The sequence below is a fragment of the Podarcis pityusensis genome, assembly GCF_964106645.2.
Source record: "Podarcis pityusensis genome assembly, chromosome: 1".
Taxonomy (NCBI): Eukaryota; Metazoa; Chordata; class Lepidosauria; order Squamata; family Lacertidae; genus Podarcis; species Podarcis pityusensis.
The window spans coordinates 110,422,788-110,437,770 of record NC_138028.1 but is presented as its reverse complement, the minus strand read 5'-3'; the positions used below and the strand labels follow the sequence as shown (position 1 = coordinate 110,437,770).

The 14,983-nt window shown below is 47.1% G+C and overlaps 1 protein-coding gene across 1 annotated transcript in view; it reads left to right on the top strand.

The window, feature by feature from the left end:
- The window catches only part of LOC308486397 (sodium channel protein type 2 subunit alpha-like), an 83,097-nt gene that overhangs the window by 29,612 nt on the left and 38,502 nt on the right, over positions 1-14,983 (top strand). Inside the window, exons 11-16 of the mRNA XM_081023214.1 lie at positions 161-367; positions 2,653-2,925; positions 5,494-5,844; positions 6,759-6,891; positions 7,710-7,948; positions 12,318-12,491. Coding sequence (XP_080879340.1) covers positions 161-367; positions 2,653-2,925; positions 5,494-5,844; positions 6,759-6,891; positions 7,710-7,948; positions 12,318-12,491 — 1,377 coding nt within the window. The remainder of the gene's footprint in view (positions 1-160; positions 368-2,652; positions 2,926-5,493; positions 5,845-6,758; positions 6,892-7,709; positions 7,949-12,317; positions 12,492-14,983) is intronic.

The window sequence follows — 14,983 nt, the reverse complement described above, 5'->3', positions numbered from 1 at the left end:
TGTGTAACTTTTCAAAAAACCTGACGCAAAACCTGAAGCAATTAGTTATAATTTATGCATATTTGGGGCGTCATTACAATTTGCAGTTGATGAATAGGCAAGGCAGTATCATTGGCAGAAAACCTAACCGGTGAGACCTTGTTGTTTCTCCCCACACTAGACCTTAAGAGCTGCTGGCAAAACGTACATGATCTTTTTTGTCCTGGTGATTTTCCTGGGCTCTTTCTACCTGATCAACCTGATCCTGGCCGTTGTTGCCATGGCCTACGAAGAGCAGAACCAAGCCACCATGGAAGAAGCAGAGCAGAAGGAGGCCGAATTCCAGCAAATGCTGGAGCAGCTGAAAAAGCAACAGGAAGAAGCCCAGGTAGCTTTCTTCTGGAAAATGCACTGCTTGTAATGCACTTGCTATAATGCGCTGACATAAACTTGTATCTTATCAGATTTTTATGTTCCTGGGCAGCACCTGCCAAGGCCCTCACTGACATCCAGAGCTCTCTGGACCTTCTGATGTTCTCCTTCTTGTTGCCACTTACTAGCCTGCTTGGTCTCCCTCTCTCTATCTCCACCAAGTGGGAGTGATAGGACCGAGGAGCCAGAGAAGCTAGTTGACTTTCCAGCCCTTTCCCTCCATATGGCCAACAGAGAAGAAGTGGGTGACTGCAGGAGCCAAGCAGAATGGTCGGGGTTGGGCAATAGGGGCAACATTCCTCCAAATCTGCAGCTGGCATTGGATTTAAGCCTCCCTACGGGATGAGCTCCTGTTGTTTGGTCCCTGCTCCTGCCAACCTAGCAGTTCGAAAGCACTTCAAAGTGCAAGTAGATAAATAGGTACCACTCCAGCGGGAAGGTAAACAGCGTTTCCGTGCGCTGCTCTGGTTCGCCAGAAGCGGCTTAGTCTTGCTGGCCACATGACCCGGAAGCTGTACGCCGGCTCCCTTGGCCAATAAAGCGAGATGAGCGCCGCAACCCCAGAGTCATCCGCAACTGGATCTAATGGTCAGGGGTCCCTTTACCTTTAAATATCACAAAACAGCGAGTCTGCTACCGTTAAACACTTGGTGCTAATTAAATAAATAAATAAATGTTTAGCGGGTGTTTATGTACTTATATTTAGCCTCAACTTGTGTTGCATTAATCAAAGGTATTGGGACTTTGTTTCAATGTGTACCTTTCCTCCATAAATGTGCTTTGCTCTCCTCACGCCACCTTAAAATAATTGGTGTCACCTGAGGCACTGCCAAGCTGACTTTGTATGAGAATTCCGGGATTCCGTCATTCCAGGGGATGATTGCCCTAAAGTATGGAAGCCTGCATAGTGTGACTGGAGCGTATCCACCCCATGCCTTCCCTCCATTTTCAGCTGAGGCGTATTCTTATTGCATATCCATGAGGTCGCTAAATACAAGGAAGGAGAGGCGGACAGTACTCACTAGGCTGCACATATGCTAGTCCCACCCCTAATCTCTGTGTGGTTGACTGAAGCCATGAATGGGGCTTTATGTGGACACAGCTTTATGTGTGATAGGGAACCCTGGTGTGGTCTCAGTTCCCAATCAGGCATTCAGGGACTTTTCTCATGTTCCTCCAGCTTTGTGAAGGGCAGTATGGGACCGCTGTACGTGCAGCAGATGAAGACAGGGCCTGCAGGCATGATCCAGTCTCAGCAGTGTACAGGAGGGTCTTGGGAGATCAGAATGGCCTCGACCAGAGCCAGGGCCTTTTTGGCCGTGGCCCCGGCCTGGTGGAACGCTCTCTCACAAGAGACTAGGGCCCTGCGAGATTTGACATCTTTCCGCAGGGCCTGTAAGACGGAGCTGTTCCGCCAGGCCTTTGGTCAGGGTTCAGCCTGACTCGTTTTCTCTTTGTATAAGAACAAGCATGAAGGAGGTTCCCAGCCTGCTCATAGGTCCTTATAATATCAGTGGAAACAGTTGGTCTTGGCAAGTATTAACCGCTTCCAATTTTAACCTGAAGATTGCCACGTGTCCAGTTTTAATTTTAATGTTAATTGTTTGAATTAACTGTGGGATGTATCTTAGTTGATTGATCGCTTGTGTTATGCATATCGTCTTATTTATATGATGTTAGCTGCTCTGAGCCCAGCTTTGGCTGGGGAGGACGGGCTGAACGATGGGGGTGAAGACACTCCTTATCAATTAATGTGATTCGTCAATGGGATAGGAGGACTAGAAGTGAAAAACTCTGCAGGAGCAAATAACTAATGATCCACTTGCCTTCATGATACTTCACTACCAACTCTTAAATAGTAGGATGGAATTGGCTGGTGTGTTCCAGAAACATGGGCTGGTGGAAGTAGCTGTGAAGGAGAAAAGATTGGGAGCTAATGGCTCTCTGTTGGACTATAATAGGAATAGGCATGTTCTAAGCAGAGGCAACATACCATTGGTGGCTAACTTATTAAAAACTACAAGGACAACTGTGCTGTACTGTATTTTCAGAGAACTTCATTACCTTAAAAGAAGAAAGCAAGCATTATTTTATTCCAAATAGAGAGGCACTAATTATTGACATTTGTACGTAATTGCTTTGTGACTGTGTACCCTTGGAAGCAATAATGAATCTCTCTAAGGTTATGATTTAATGTGGTAATCCAACTAATGCTAATTACCTGACACTGTAACACAACAGACAACAGCAGCTGTGGCAGCAGCATCGATGGCATCAAGAGATTTCAGCGGCGTGGGTGGATTGGGGGAGCTCTTGGAAAGTTCTTCAGAGGCATCTAAATTAAGCTCCAAAAGTGCTAAAGAAAGAAGGAACAGGCGAAGGAAAAAAAGGCAGAAGGAACTTTCGGAAGAAGAAGATAGGGCCGAAGCTGAAAAGTTTCCTAAATCTGAATCTGAAGATAGTATCCGAAGGGGAGCTCACCTGTCCTATGAAAAAAGGACTTCAACTCACCAGGTAAAGTATGCAAGCTATGTAATTCTGAGGCAAATTTTTTCATGTATATCCCAGGTCATAAGGAATAGGACAGAGCCCTTTTCATGGTGGCCCCACAACTGCACAACTCTCTTCCACAAGTGGCCTGCTATGCTCCATAATTAGGGTCATATAGAAAATCCATTAAGACTATTTCTTTCTCTTTTTTGGTCCAAGTCAAGGTGTAGAAATAGAGACTGGCTTTGTTTTGCAGTGTCTCCCACTGAATTCTATGGAACAAGCTAAAAAGCATGCAATCTGGGTCATAGTTGAAAGAAGGCAAAGCCTGCAGATACTGGGGGGTCACCAAGGGCAGAGAGGGATATTTCACCCTCACCTCAACAGTGTCCCTGAGTGCATCCTTTGACTTTCTCCCATATAAGTGAATATTTACATTTGAGGACAAATAAGAGGTGGAGGCAAAGGCTGCCCCACCACCACAGTGACCCCATTGTGGGAGTTGTACCTCTCCTTCCAGTACCGAATGTCGTGTCGGGGGAACAGAGTGGGGGCTACATGATCCCAAGACATAGGTGTAGGTGTTATACATTTATTTCTAAAACTTGCCACTACCAAAGTCCTGAAGCAATTTACAGTCAAATGAAAAGATCAAATAGCAAAAATAAAATAAAACGTATTAAAAACATATGCAGAACAAAATATCATAAAAGGGTTTATCTCCATCTTAACCACCACATGAAATTTACATGTGAAATGTTGTAACGTATATAATGGTGGTTTAAAATAAAAGTTGCTAAGCCAGGAACTTCAAACCTCTTATTTCAGAGTATCTTTAGAACCAATAGGAAAATCAATCAGACTAGTCCAGGGATTACTGGAAGTTTAAAGTAACTAGATCCGAAAGCATATTCAGAAGCAGGAGTAATAAATCTTAACAGAAGGATCGTCTCCTCACCTCCCAGTACTAGTGATGACTTTATTTATTCATGAGTACTGCTAATGAAATATGCAGAGAGGGAGTAAAAGATTCCATTAAGGAGTTTCTTGTTGTGCAATTAAATAAAAGCGTGGCCAGCAAAAATTGATTCCCACCCCCCCTTCTCTCAGTGGCAAAGTCACCATCTTCAGGTCTCTTGTGGCTGCTGGATGTTGCTTGAAAGCATTAATTGATGAGACAATATGATTAATAAATGGTGGATTAATAGATCTCAAGTTAAATGGATTTAGCCATTGGGCTTCCCCCAAAGCAGTAAGCAACAGCCGCCTACTTAATACGCTTTCTTTTGCCTTCGGAAGCATCTACTGATGTTTGAAAGATCCCCCTTGAGGATAATGCAGGGTGGGTCATGGCTATGTATAATTAAATGGTTGAGGAGATTTTTCCTAACAATGTTGCCTTGCATAATGGGTTGGAGAAGAACAAGTAAGCCTGGGCTGTGTAAATGGGTGTCAAAACTTAAATAGGAACATAGAAGTCCCCTTATACTGAGTACAGTGGTGCCTCGCAAGACGAAATTAATCCGTTCCGCGAGTCTCTTCGTCTTGCGGTTTTTTCGTCTTGCGAAGCACGGCTATTAGTGGCTTAGCGGCTATTAGCGGCTTAGCAGCTATTAACAGCTTAGCGGCTTTAAGAAAAAGGAAACAAACTCGCAAGAACTCGCAAGACCTTTCGTCTTGCGAAGCAAGCCCATAGGGAAATTCGTCTTGCGGAACGACTCAAAAAACGGAAAACTCTTTCGTCTAGCAAGTTTTTCGTCTTGCGAGGCATTCGTCTTGCGGGGCACCACTGTAATTGGTCCATCTATGGTCCATCTATGAACACTAAGTGTATACTCAGTTCTGAACAAACTAAGCCTCGTCACAGCTGCCAGAGGGCTGTGAAAATTTGTGTGCCAGAGGGCTGTGAAAAATTGTGTGCCAGGCTTTTTGGACTCGTCTACCCATGAAGTTTCTGAAACCAAAGGGGGTACATTGGTTGCCCGGTATGATTCCCCCCCCCAGCTCTCCTACCCCACTATTAAGGTTGCAGGGATTGAAACTTCCGCAGGCAAAGCTCTCCTACCTGAGCTAGCATCCTTCCCAAGACCAGGGGAGATCTGGGTCTATGGAAGAATAAGCCAAGTTGAGTATCCTGAAACAGCGGGACGCGGGTGGCGATGTGGGTTAAACCACAGAGCCTAGGACTTGCTGATCAGAAGGTCGGCGGTTTGAATCCCTGCCACAGAGTGAGCTCCCATTTCTTAGTCCCTGCTCCTGCCAACCTAGCAGTTCGAAAGCATGTCAAAGTGCAAGTAGATAAATAGGTACTGCTCTGGCAGGAAGGTAAACGGCGTTTCTGTGCGCTGCTCTGGTTCACCAGAAGCAGCTTAGTCATGCTGGCCACATGACCCGGAAGCTGTACGCCGGCTCCCTCGGCCAGTAAAGCAAGTTGAGCGCTGCAACCCCAGAGTCAGCCATGACTGGACCTAATGATCAGGGGTCCCTTTACCTTTAAGTCAAAAGCAATTAAAACAACAACAACCCACGAGTGGTTCCAAATACTAACTGTGTTGTTGTTTCCCCTCTTCCCCTCCCCCACCCCCCTCACAGTCTTTGTTGAGCCTTCGCGGCTCCTTGTTTTCCCCGAGGCGCAACAGCAGAACCAGCATTTTCAGCTTCAGAGGCCGAGCAAAGGACATAGGATCGGAAAACGACTTCGCTGACGACGAGCACAGCACCCTCGAGGACAACGAGAGCAGAAGGGACTCTCTCTTCGTCCCAAACAGACACAACAGCGAACGCCGTAACAGCAACACCAGCCAGGCGAGCCTGTCGTCAAGGATGGTGCCGGCAATTCCGGCGAACGGGAAGATGCACAGCACCGTGGATTGCAATGGCGTCGTTTCCTTGGCGGGAGGACCTCCTGGGCTCATATCACCTCCTGGGCAGCTTCTGCTGGAGGTGAGAAGCTTCCTATTCCACTCTGTCGCATCTGGCATGTTTCTTACATCTTAGACCCCCGGTGGGAGACCTCAAGCTCAGGGGCCGAATGAACAACTCTGTCTGGCCCTCAGAACTCTCTCCAGGCCACACCCACCACTGATTCATCTTTCCCCCCTGAGTTTCTTTCCTGGCTTCAATGTGCCCATGAACTCTTAATCATGCTTGTTGTTTGTCTGGATGGAGATAGAAGGGTGTATTTAGAAACACCCACCCACCTCACTCACACAGGAAAACAAAGATCACCACAGCCAATCACAAGCAAACAATCACACCCTAGGCCAACCCCAACCTCTCTCACCACCAAAGGAACACAAGTGAACAACACAAGCAACGCTGACACCAAACTCTACATACATTAAACATAATAGAAACACCGCCACCCGACCCCACCCCCATCCATCTTCCCTCTCTCCACCCCCCCTTTCTTTTTTCTTTTTCTTTTTTTCCTTCTCCCCCTAATGCCTCAACAAATGAAATGGATTTGTAAAAATGTTACATGGAAAGAAAAAAATATGAGACACTACACTTCTGTAAAACAAGAAAATCCTTAATAAAATTTAAAAAAAAAAAAAAGAAAGTAGACTACTGGGGCAAAAGCAAAAATTACATTCATCGCATGTGCCGTCAAGTGGTAGCCCAGAATGGAATGTGAACCAGGTTTCCCCATCCCTGCCTTACACTATGATGCCTCTGTTTGTGTACACTGCCTCTGATTTTCCCAGATGGCTACCACCACCACTAAAGCACATGCAAAGTTGTGCGTATTGAACACCACCAAAAAACCTCAGATCTTGGTGTGATCTTGGGGGTCACATTTATATAGCTTATGGCTTGAGTTCCTGGAATTATATTGACCACAATTGTATTTTCAGGGTACCACCACCGAAACAGAAATAAGAAAAAGAAGATTGAGCTCTTACCAGATTTCGATGGAGTTGATGGAAGAATCTGCAGCAAGGCAAAGAGCCATGAGTATAGCCAGTATACTCACAAACACCATGGAAGGTACCGGGTTGGGGGGGGCAGGAATATGTTTGGCCATGTATTGTGCTGATATCACACTCTTAAAAGAGGGCCACTTCTATTTCAGTGGAAAGTAAGCATTGTTAAGTGCTGAACCCTTAGGCATTCATTGAGCATTTCCATTATTTAGAGTGATTCAAGTTGATTCAGCCCTTGTAAAATTCCCTAATTTTGTTTCCACCTCCCTGTCAGGCAGCTGTTAAAATGGTTTTCAGGTGATTTTTGCATCGTCTCTAATGATGGCATGCCTGGCCTTCCTGGGTAACAGGTATTTCTGATGCACCAAAGAAGAAAAGAATCTTCCTGTTCTTAGTGGCATGAGAAGCAATTAGTTTGTACCAAAACTTGTGCCTCATCTACCTCATCTAAGTGCTAACGCTTCAAAATGGCAGTGGTTGGCAAACCAAGGGAAGACAATTGTAGCCTTGTGTACACGCCAGTCAGATTTTTATTGTTTGTGGGCAACGCCCATTACAATATAAATCACAAAACAACCACAATGGGCAATCCAATACAAGGGTAAGTAAAAGCATCAAGTTTTTGAATTACAAATAATCGAAACTTAAAATGATAAATCATTTATAGTTTTTTTAAAAAATTCCCTTAGCAGTTTTTTTTTTAAAGTATCCTGTAACATTCTCATTTTTAGCTAACAAACTTGCTAACATCAGCCAGCAACCATCTAATTTTGTAATAATCAGATAATCCTATGTAGTGTATAGTTCTGGCTGTTCATTGCAGAAAGCTGATTTATTTTTTATTTTTTTAACAAATATCTTGCCTATAAAATCTTTTTCCAGAACTTGAAGAATCCAGACAGAAGTGTCCACCATGCTGGTATAGATTTGCAAACACGTTCTTGATCTGGGATTGCTGGCCTCCTTGGCTAAAAGTGAAGCACATCATGAATTTGATAGTGATGGATCCATTTGTGGATCTTGCTATCACCATCTGCATTGTTTTGAATACGCTGTTTATGGCTATGGAGCACTATCCGATGACTCCCTATTTCAACCATGTCCTTTATGTTGGAAACCTGGTATGTGAACAATTATTTATTCACGTGATCTTATAATAGGAATCCTTAAGGCAATGTACAATGCGGTATACAAGAATTTTGAAATGCAACTCAATTAAAAAGAGAAGCCGAGTAAAAAGCAGTGGAATGTACCAGAATCGAGATGCACAGAATTCAGATATGTAGCACCATCTTGAAAAAAATTCCCCGAGTAACAGGGGAGATTTTCAGTGGCATCTAAAATTATCTGAAGGAAGTGTGCATGCACACGAAAGCTCATACCGATAACAAACTTAGTTGCTCTCTAAGGTGCTACTGGACGGAATTTTTAAAATTTTGTTTTATCTAAAATTAAATCAGTGATGAGCATCACTGGGTTTCCCTGATGAAAGTTATTTAGCAAACGTGCTGTAAAAGTCCTGCTCCAAGATTACCAGGTTTAATCCCCTGGAGGAAAGGGCTGGATTTTCAGGCTCTCTTTATGAACCCCTCAGGTGTCCCCGAAAGTGGGTGGGAGAGCCCCCATTCAACAAATTGTCACTGCCATCCCAGAGCCCGAACAGGACATCCTCTGTGGACTCCAAAGAGGGTCTCCTCATGAGCCAGAGGTGCAGCGGGGCTTTGCTGAGGTCCTTCAGCCTCCTAGCTAACAGCTGGCATGTGGGAAAACAACGCCTCAACTGAGCAAGCCCTCAGGCTCTTTGGGCTCGTTAAGCTGCTCAACTGAAGCGCGGAAGCCCCTCCCTGCCTCAGCTGAGCAAGGCCCCACCCTGCTGAGGGAGGAGCTCGTTAAGCAGCTCAACGGAAGCGCGGAAGCCCCTCCCTGCCTCAGCTGAGCCAGGCCCCACCCTGCTGAGGGAGGAGCTCGTTAAGCAGCTCAACTGAAGCGCGGAAGCCCCTCCCTGCCTCAGCTGAGCAAGGCCCCACCCTGCTGAGGGAGGAGCTCGTTAAGCAGCTCAACTGAAGCGCGGAGGCCCCTCCCTGCCTCAGCTGAGCCAGGCCCCACCCTGCTGAGGGAGGAGCTCGTTAAGCAGCTCAACTGAAGCGCGGAAGCCCCTCCCTGCCTCAGCTGAGCCAGGCCCCACCCTGATGAGGGAGGAGCTCGTTAAGCAGCTCAACTGAAGCGCGGAAGCCCCTCCCTGCCTCAGCTGAGCCAGGCCCCACCCTGATGAGGGAGGAGCTCGTTAAGCAGCTCAACTGAAGCATGGAAGCCCCTCCCTGCCTCAGCTGAGCCAGGCCCCACCCTGCTGAGGGAGGAGCTCGTTAAGCAGCTCAACTGAAGCGCGGAAGCCCCTCCCTGCCTCAGCTGAGCCAGGCCCCACCCTGCTGAGGGAGGAGCTCGTTAAGCAGCTCAACTGAAGCGCGGAAGCCCCTCCCTGCCTCAGCTGAGCCAGGCCCCACCCTGCTGAGGGAGGAGCTCCCCCTTGCCTCAGCTGAGCAGCCTCAACAAGCTTCTGACTGCCAAGGGGCTGCACCCCCCAGCTCAAAAGGATCGCCTTTAGGCTGGGTCTTCTGAGGGAGGTGTGTTCCGGCACCTTTTTCCCTAGAAAAAAAGCACGGGGGGGCACTATTGCCATGGTTTTGCCCCACTAGACACACCACTCCTGCCCCACAGGATAAAGGAAATGCTTGTGGACAGTGCTATTTTTCTGAAAAAAGAGGTGCCAGAATTCACCATGAATTCACCCTTGCTCTCCTATAGTGGTGCCCACCTTAGAGGTGCCACAACTGAGTTCTAGTGAGTTCTAGTGAGTTCTGGCTACAAAAAAATAAAAAAATAAAAAATGGCCTGCTTGTGGGTAACTAGAAATATCTACTTCAAACTTGTCACCATCTTTCACTTGAAAATAAAGCTATGCACAATAAAGGAAAGTAGTTGCTAATGCCCTAAAAATCACTGCTGTTAACCAAACAGGTGTATTTTGTGTGCTTTTTAAAGTTTGATTGCACTGTGTTTGTTAAAATGAATAATCACCATCCTAATTCCACAGGTGTGGGTCTCCTTAGCAAAGCCATTGGGAAGACTAGTGGGAAATGACTATGCAAAGCTCTTAAACAGATGACTCTCTTTGCATCCCGCCCCTATTACCTTCGCTTCTTTAGGCTCTCATTAATGAAAATGCGATTATGAATGTTATTTGACAATATTAGAGAATCTTAGCCCATGTAATCTAAGCTGCTTTGCAGAGATCATTTGTGGAGCAACACTTAGGCTTAGCCTATATAATTTTTTCACAAGCTGATTTAGTCGTGCCGCCATTGTTCCAGCACAGAATTGTCTGCAACGCTGGAAAGTTTGTAGATCACATTGCCATCTCATTACCTTTGTTCAGTAAAACAAATTACTTAGGAACCTAATGTTTCAAAAAGTGCTTTAAAATAAGAAAAAAGACCATCATAATAATGTTACCACTTTAGTAGTGTGGTGGTGGAATATTTAACAGTACCATTCTGATAATCCAAATTAATTCTAATATATCAGTGCCTGACCTGAAAGTCCCCATTTATGTCCTCACGTCCCCAGACAGAAATTATACCTTTATGGACCTTTCATTTTCCTAGAACACGAAACTATATCAGCTTTTAATGTGAAATATGAACACAAATAGAATAAATATTCATACCTGTGTAATTTAACACTGTTCAAGTTCCAGCGAATGACCTACTGATTTAGAGGTGCTGATTCAGAATGCATAAGAACAGCACATTTGGCTGGTGCCCTTAGTGCCAGATATAATTAGATCATGCCATCTATGCACACTGTTTTATGTTCCACCCTTTTCTGTTATTATCATTATTACAATTGATTTATCAGCTGCACCATTGTCTGAAGGCGGTTTACACATGAAGTGTTCTAGGGGCCATCAAAAGTATTCTTAAATCCCCATTGTGGGTATCTTAGGGTGCAGGTGCAAGTGAGCGGTGCAGAAAATCAAAACAGACTACAGTACTCAGACCATTTACTTAAGCATGTGAGGTGTGACTTTAACCTTGCAATCCACCTATTTTCCGGTTAATTTAGGGCTGGTTCCCAAAGGCCAGTGGGCCTCGTATGAGTGTATCAGGAGTGTGCAGGATTGCTAGGTTCATATTCCAGAGGCACTTGCGCAGAAACACTGATCACATCCACACATAGCTTCCTTCAGTAACCCCGGGAATTTTCACATACCTGCAATTCTTAGCACCCTTAGCAAGCTGGAGTTTGTGGTAACAATAAAATATTTGTGTTCCCGATCACTTGTTTTCAAACATATGTGGGAAACAGGTACGCACTGTAGGGTACTCCCATCTGAAGCAGTCTTCATACTGTATTAACTTTAATTAGGGACGAGTGCTGGTTCATAATGTCCTCCCTGCTGGTACTCATTTAAAAACCTCAACTCTTTTACTCTCTTAATCTCTTAACCTCATTTTCTTGGTTTCTATCCAAAGGAAGTTAATTTACTATTATTTGGTGGCCTGCTTTGTAGCTTGGCAATTGATTATGAGCCTTTTCCTTCTTCTCCTTTTCAGCCAAAGGAAATTACGATGAAAGTCCTTGATTACTTCTACATAATTTAAAAATTAATCGTATTAAAATTAAGTGTTTCGTTTTTAACAGAAAAACGTTAATTGAAGGGGCTTCAGAAGTGACAGGAGAATGTCTCCGCAGAAATGAAGAGTTCAAGCAAAAGTATTTTAAAAAATGACCCAAATGTTAGGGATATCGAAGATAAGAGCATTTTTCTGCTATGTTACCTGAAAATATCTGCCATCCTATTTTTTACTATGACAGCATTCCAGAATATGAAATGCAGTAGGATGTGAATAATATATAGAGAGAGATTGCTATCCTAATGCTGTTCTAGCATTCATTCCACAGGATGACACAATGAAAGACCACCCTAAACTCACCATTTTAAAGTGGTGAGCCCCTTAGGAATCAATTATAAAGGGACCCCTGACCATTAGGTCCAGTCGTGACCGACTCTGGGGTTGCGGCGCTCATCTCGCTTTACTGGCCGAGGGAGCCAGCGTACAGCTTTCGGGTCATGTGGCCAGCATGACTAAGCCGCTTCTGGCGAACCAGAGCAGCACACGGAAATGCCGTTTACCTTCCCGCCAGAGCGGTACCTATTTATCTACTTGCACTTTGATGTGCTTTCGAACTGCTAGGTTGGCAGGAGCAGGGACCGAGCAACGGGAGCTCACCCTGTCGCAGGGATTCGAACCGCCGACCTTTTGATCGGCAAGTCCTAGGGTCTGTGGTTTAACCCACAGCACCACCCGCGTCCCTTCTACTTCGTTTCAAATAATTTTTTACAGTTTGTAAACTTAGTATGCAATTGGGCTAGTTTAATTTAAAAGAACTCAAATGAAGTGTAAACTAATTCATTATACTTGCACTTAGGTCTTCACTGGGATCTTCACTGCAGAAATGGTCCTCAAGATAATAGCCATGGATCCTTATTACTATTTCCAAGAAGGCTGGAATATTTTTGATGGCATCATTGTCAGCTTGAGTTTGATGGAGCTGGGTCTTGCAAATGTGGAAGGGTTGTCAGTCCTAAGATCCTTCAGACTGGTAAATGTGCAAGCAGTACAACACAAGTTTTCACATAATTTCCAGTATTTATAGGCAGAATGCAATATTGGCTTCAGCGTATTTGAAAGAAACTGAGATCAAACTTTTTTACTGCTTTGAATTTAATAGTTGAATTTAATGTTGAGGCAGGTGATTAGCTGTGGGAGGAGCTTATCAGAGCTTGCAGGGCAGCAGTTGAAGAAGGAGCAAAAAGGGGTTTTGTGTGTGTGTGTGTGTGTGTGTGTGTGTGTGTGTGTTTCTTTGTGTCTGATTAGCTGCTCTCCCTGTGCAAAGGTCAGAGGAGGCAGGGTTGCTGTTGAGGCAGGTGATTAGCTGTGTGTGATGGCCTGGGATTCCGATTCTGAGAGTGAACCGGAGGAATCCCAACCGGCACAGGAGTCCCCGCCTCCAGGGCCGGCTGAACTGGGGCAAGGCCTAGATTCTGAGGAGCCTGCACCTGTGCCAGATCCTCAGGAGCAGGCACCAGGTGAAACCATTCTGGCCCCAGAGGTGCTTGAGGACTCAGTGTCTACAGGTGAGTCTTCCCCGGGGCCCAGTAACCCTTCGGCCTCTCCTGAACTGCAGAGGCTTAGGGCAGAGAGGCGAAGGGAACTGGTTTCTCCCAGGAGGAGTGCTCGCCTTAAGGCCAGGAGAGGCGGGGCTCCTGGGGGCCGGGACCGCCCCTGGCCTTAGAGAAGATAAAGGGCAGTCAGCCCGGTCCCAGGTTGCGGGAGCAACGTCGTCATTGAAGAGCTGTTTTGGCCAGCATCCAGTCCTGTTCCTCCAGTGTTCCTGTTCCCCGCCCGGCTACCTGCTTCTGATCTTCGAGTGTTCCTGTCCCCGCCCGGCTCCCTGTTTCGGACCTCACCTCGCACTTTGTGGACTATCTCCAGGCTAGTGACTTAGGACTGAACTTTGACTACGGTAACAGTAACCTTCCCCCCGGGACCAGCACAGTTTGCTCCCGCCACACCCCCGCACTCCCCCTTCGTTGGGGTGCGTTCGGGAACAGCCAGAGGCCATGGTTGACCAGGCAGCTGCGCTGGTGGCATTGGCCCAGGAGAACCAGGCCTTGACCCACACCGTTCAGCAGTTAAGCGATGTGGTTGCGGCGCTTCAGCAACGGTTGGAAACCTTTACAGATCATGGGGCCGACGCCCCAGCTCCAGGCAAGTACCCAGTGGCTTTGCCAGAGAAATTTGATGGGACCCTGGCCAGTTTTCCCATGTTCTTCGCCCAGGCCAAGTTGTATATTCAGGGGCGAGCCCGGAACTTCCCTGACGACCGCACCAAGGTGCACTTTCTGATCAGTTTGTTAAAGGACCAGGCGGCCAAGTGGGCTTTGCCACTGCTCCGGCAAGACTCTCCTTTGTTAACGGACTATGTGGGATTTTGTAACCACTTAGAGACTGTGTTTGGCAACCCTCTGAAGGAGAGCCAAGCCAATCGGGCGATTCGTCAGTTGAGACAGGACAAGTCCACAGCCGCCGCCTACGCCACAGAATTTCGGCTGTTGGCACAAGACTTGTCTTGGAATGACTCTGCACCAGTATCTGGAGGGACTGTCGGACGAGATACTGGACCAGTTGGCCATGATGGAGCGTCCCACCACGCTGGACGCCCTCATTCAGCGGAGCCTGCAGATAGACGATCGGTTGGAGGACCGTCGCCAGGCCCGGGACCGCCAGCACCCCCGGCTCCTAGCGCCCATCCTTCCCAACAGGTCCACGCCCACAGCCGAGTTGCCAGTCGAGCCAACGCAGCTCGGGGCTGTGCGACCTCGCCTCTCCCCCTCGGAGAAGACGCGGCGTTGGGAGGGAAACCTGTGTCTTTACTGCGGTGGGAGTGGACATTACGCCCGTTCCTGTCCCAGGAAAATGCCAGTCGCAGGAAAACCACCAACCTCTGTAGCCGAAGGCCCTAGCAACGTGGGGTCCCAAACCATGCAAGAGGGGCCCTCACCAGTGGAGTTGCGACATCTCATGGTTCCAGTGCGTCTCTACCCTCCAGGTGGGCCCTGGATTCTTACCCACGCTCTGGTAGATTCGGGGGCAACCCGCTCCTATATGGACGCTGCCTTTGCCGCTCATCATCAGGTGCCACTTCAGAACAAGCCAGAACCGGTACAGGTGGAGGCAATCGACGGACGGCTCCTGCGTTCGGGTGCCGTCACTCGGGAGACCCAGCCCTTGGTCCTGTGTCTCCAGCAGCACCGGGAGGTGCGAACTTTGGACATTGCCTCCATGCCCCGGTTCCCCCTGGTGCTTGGAATGGACTGGTTGGAGGCTCACAATGTTCAGATTGACTGGGTTAATCGGACTGTGCACTTCCCAGACCCATGCCCCCATGCTCGGTCCGAGATGCTAGCGGCCGCACCCACTGAGGAGGCAGCACCCACGCTCCCAGCCGTGTACCGGGACTACCAAGACGTGTTCGAGGAACGGGGGGCAGACCAGCTGCCGCTGCATCGGTCTTTTGACTGCGGCATAGAC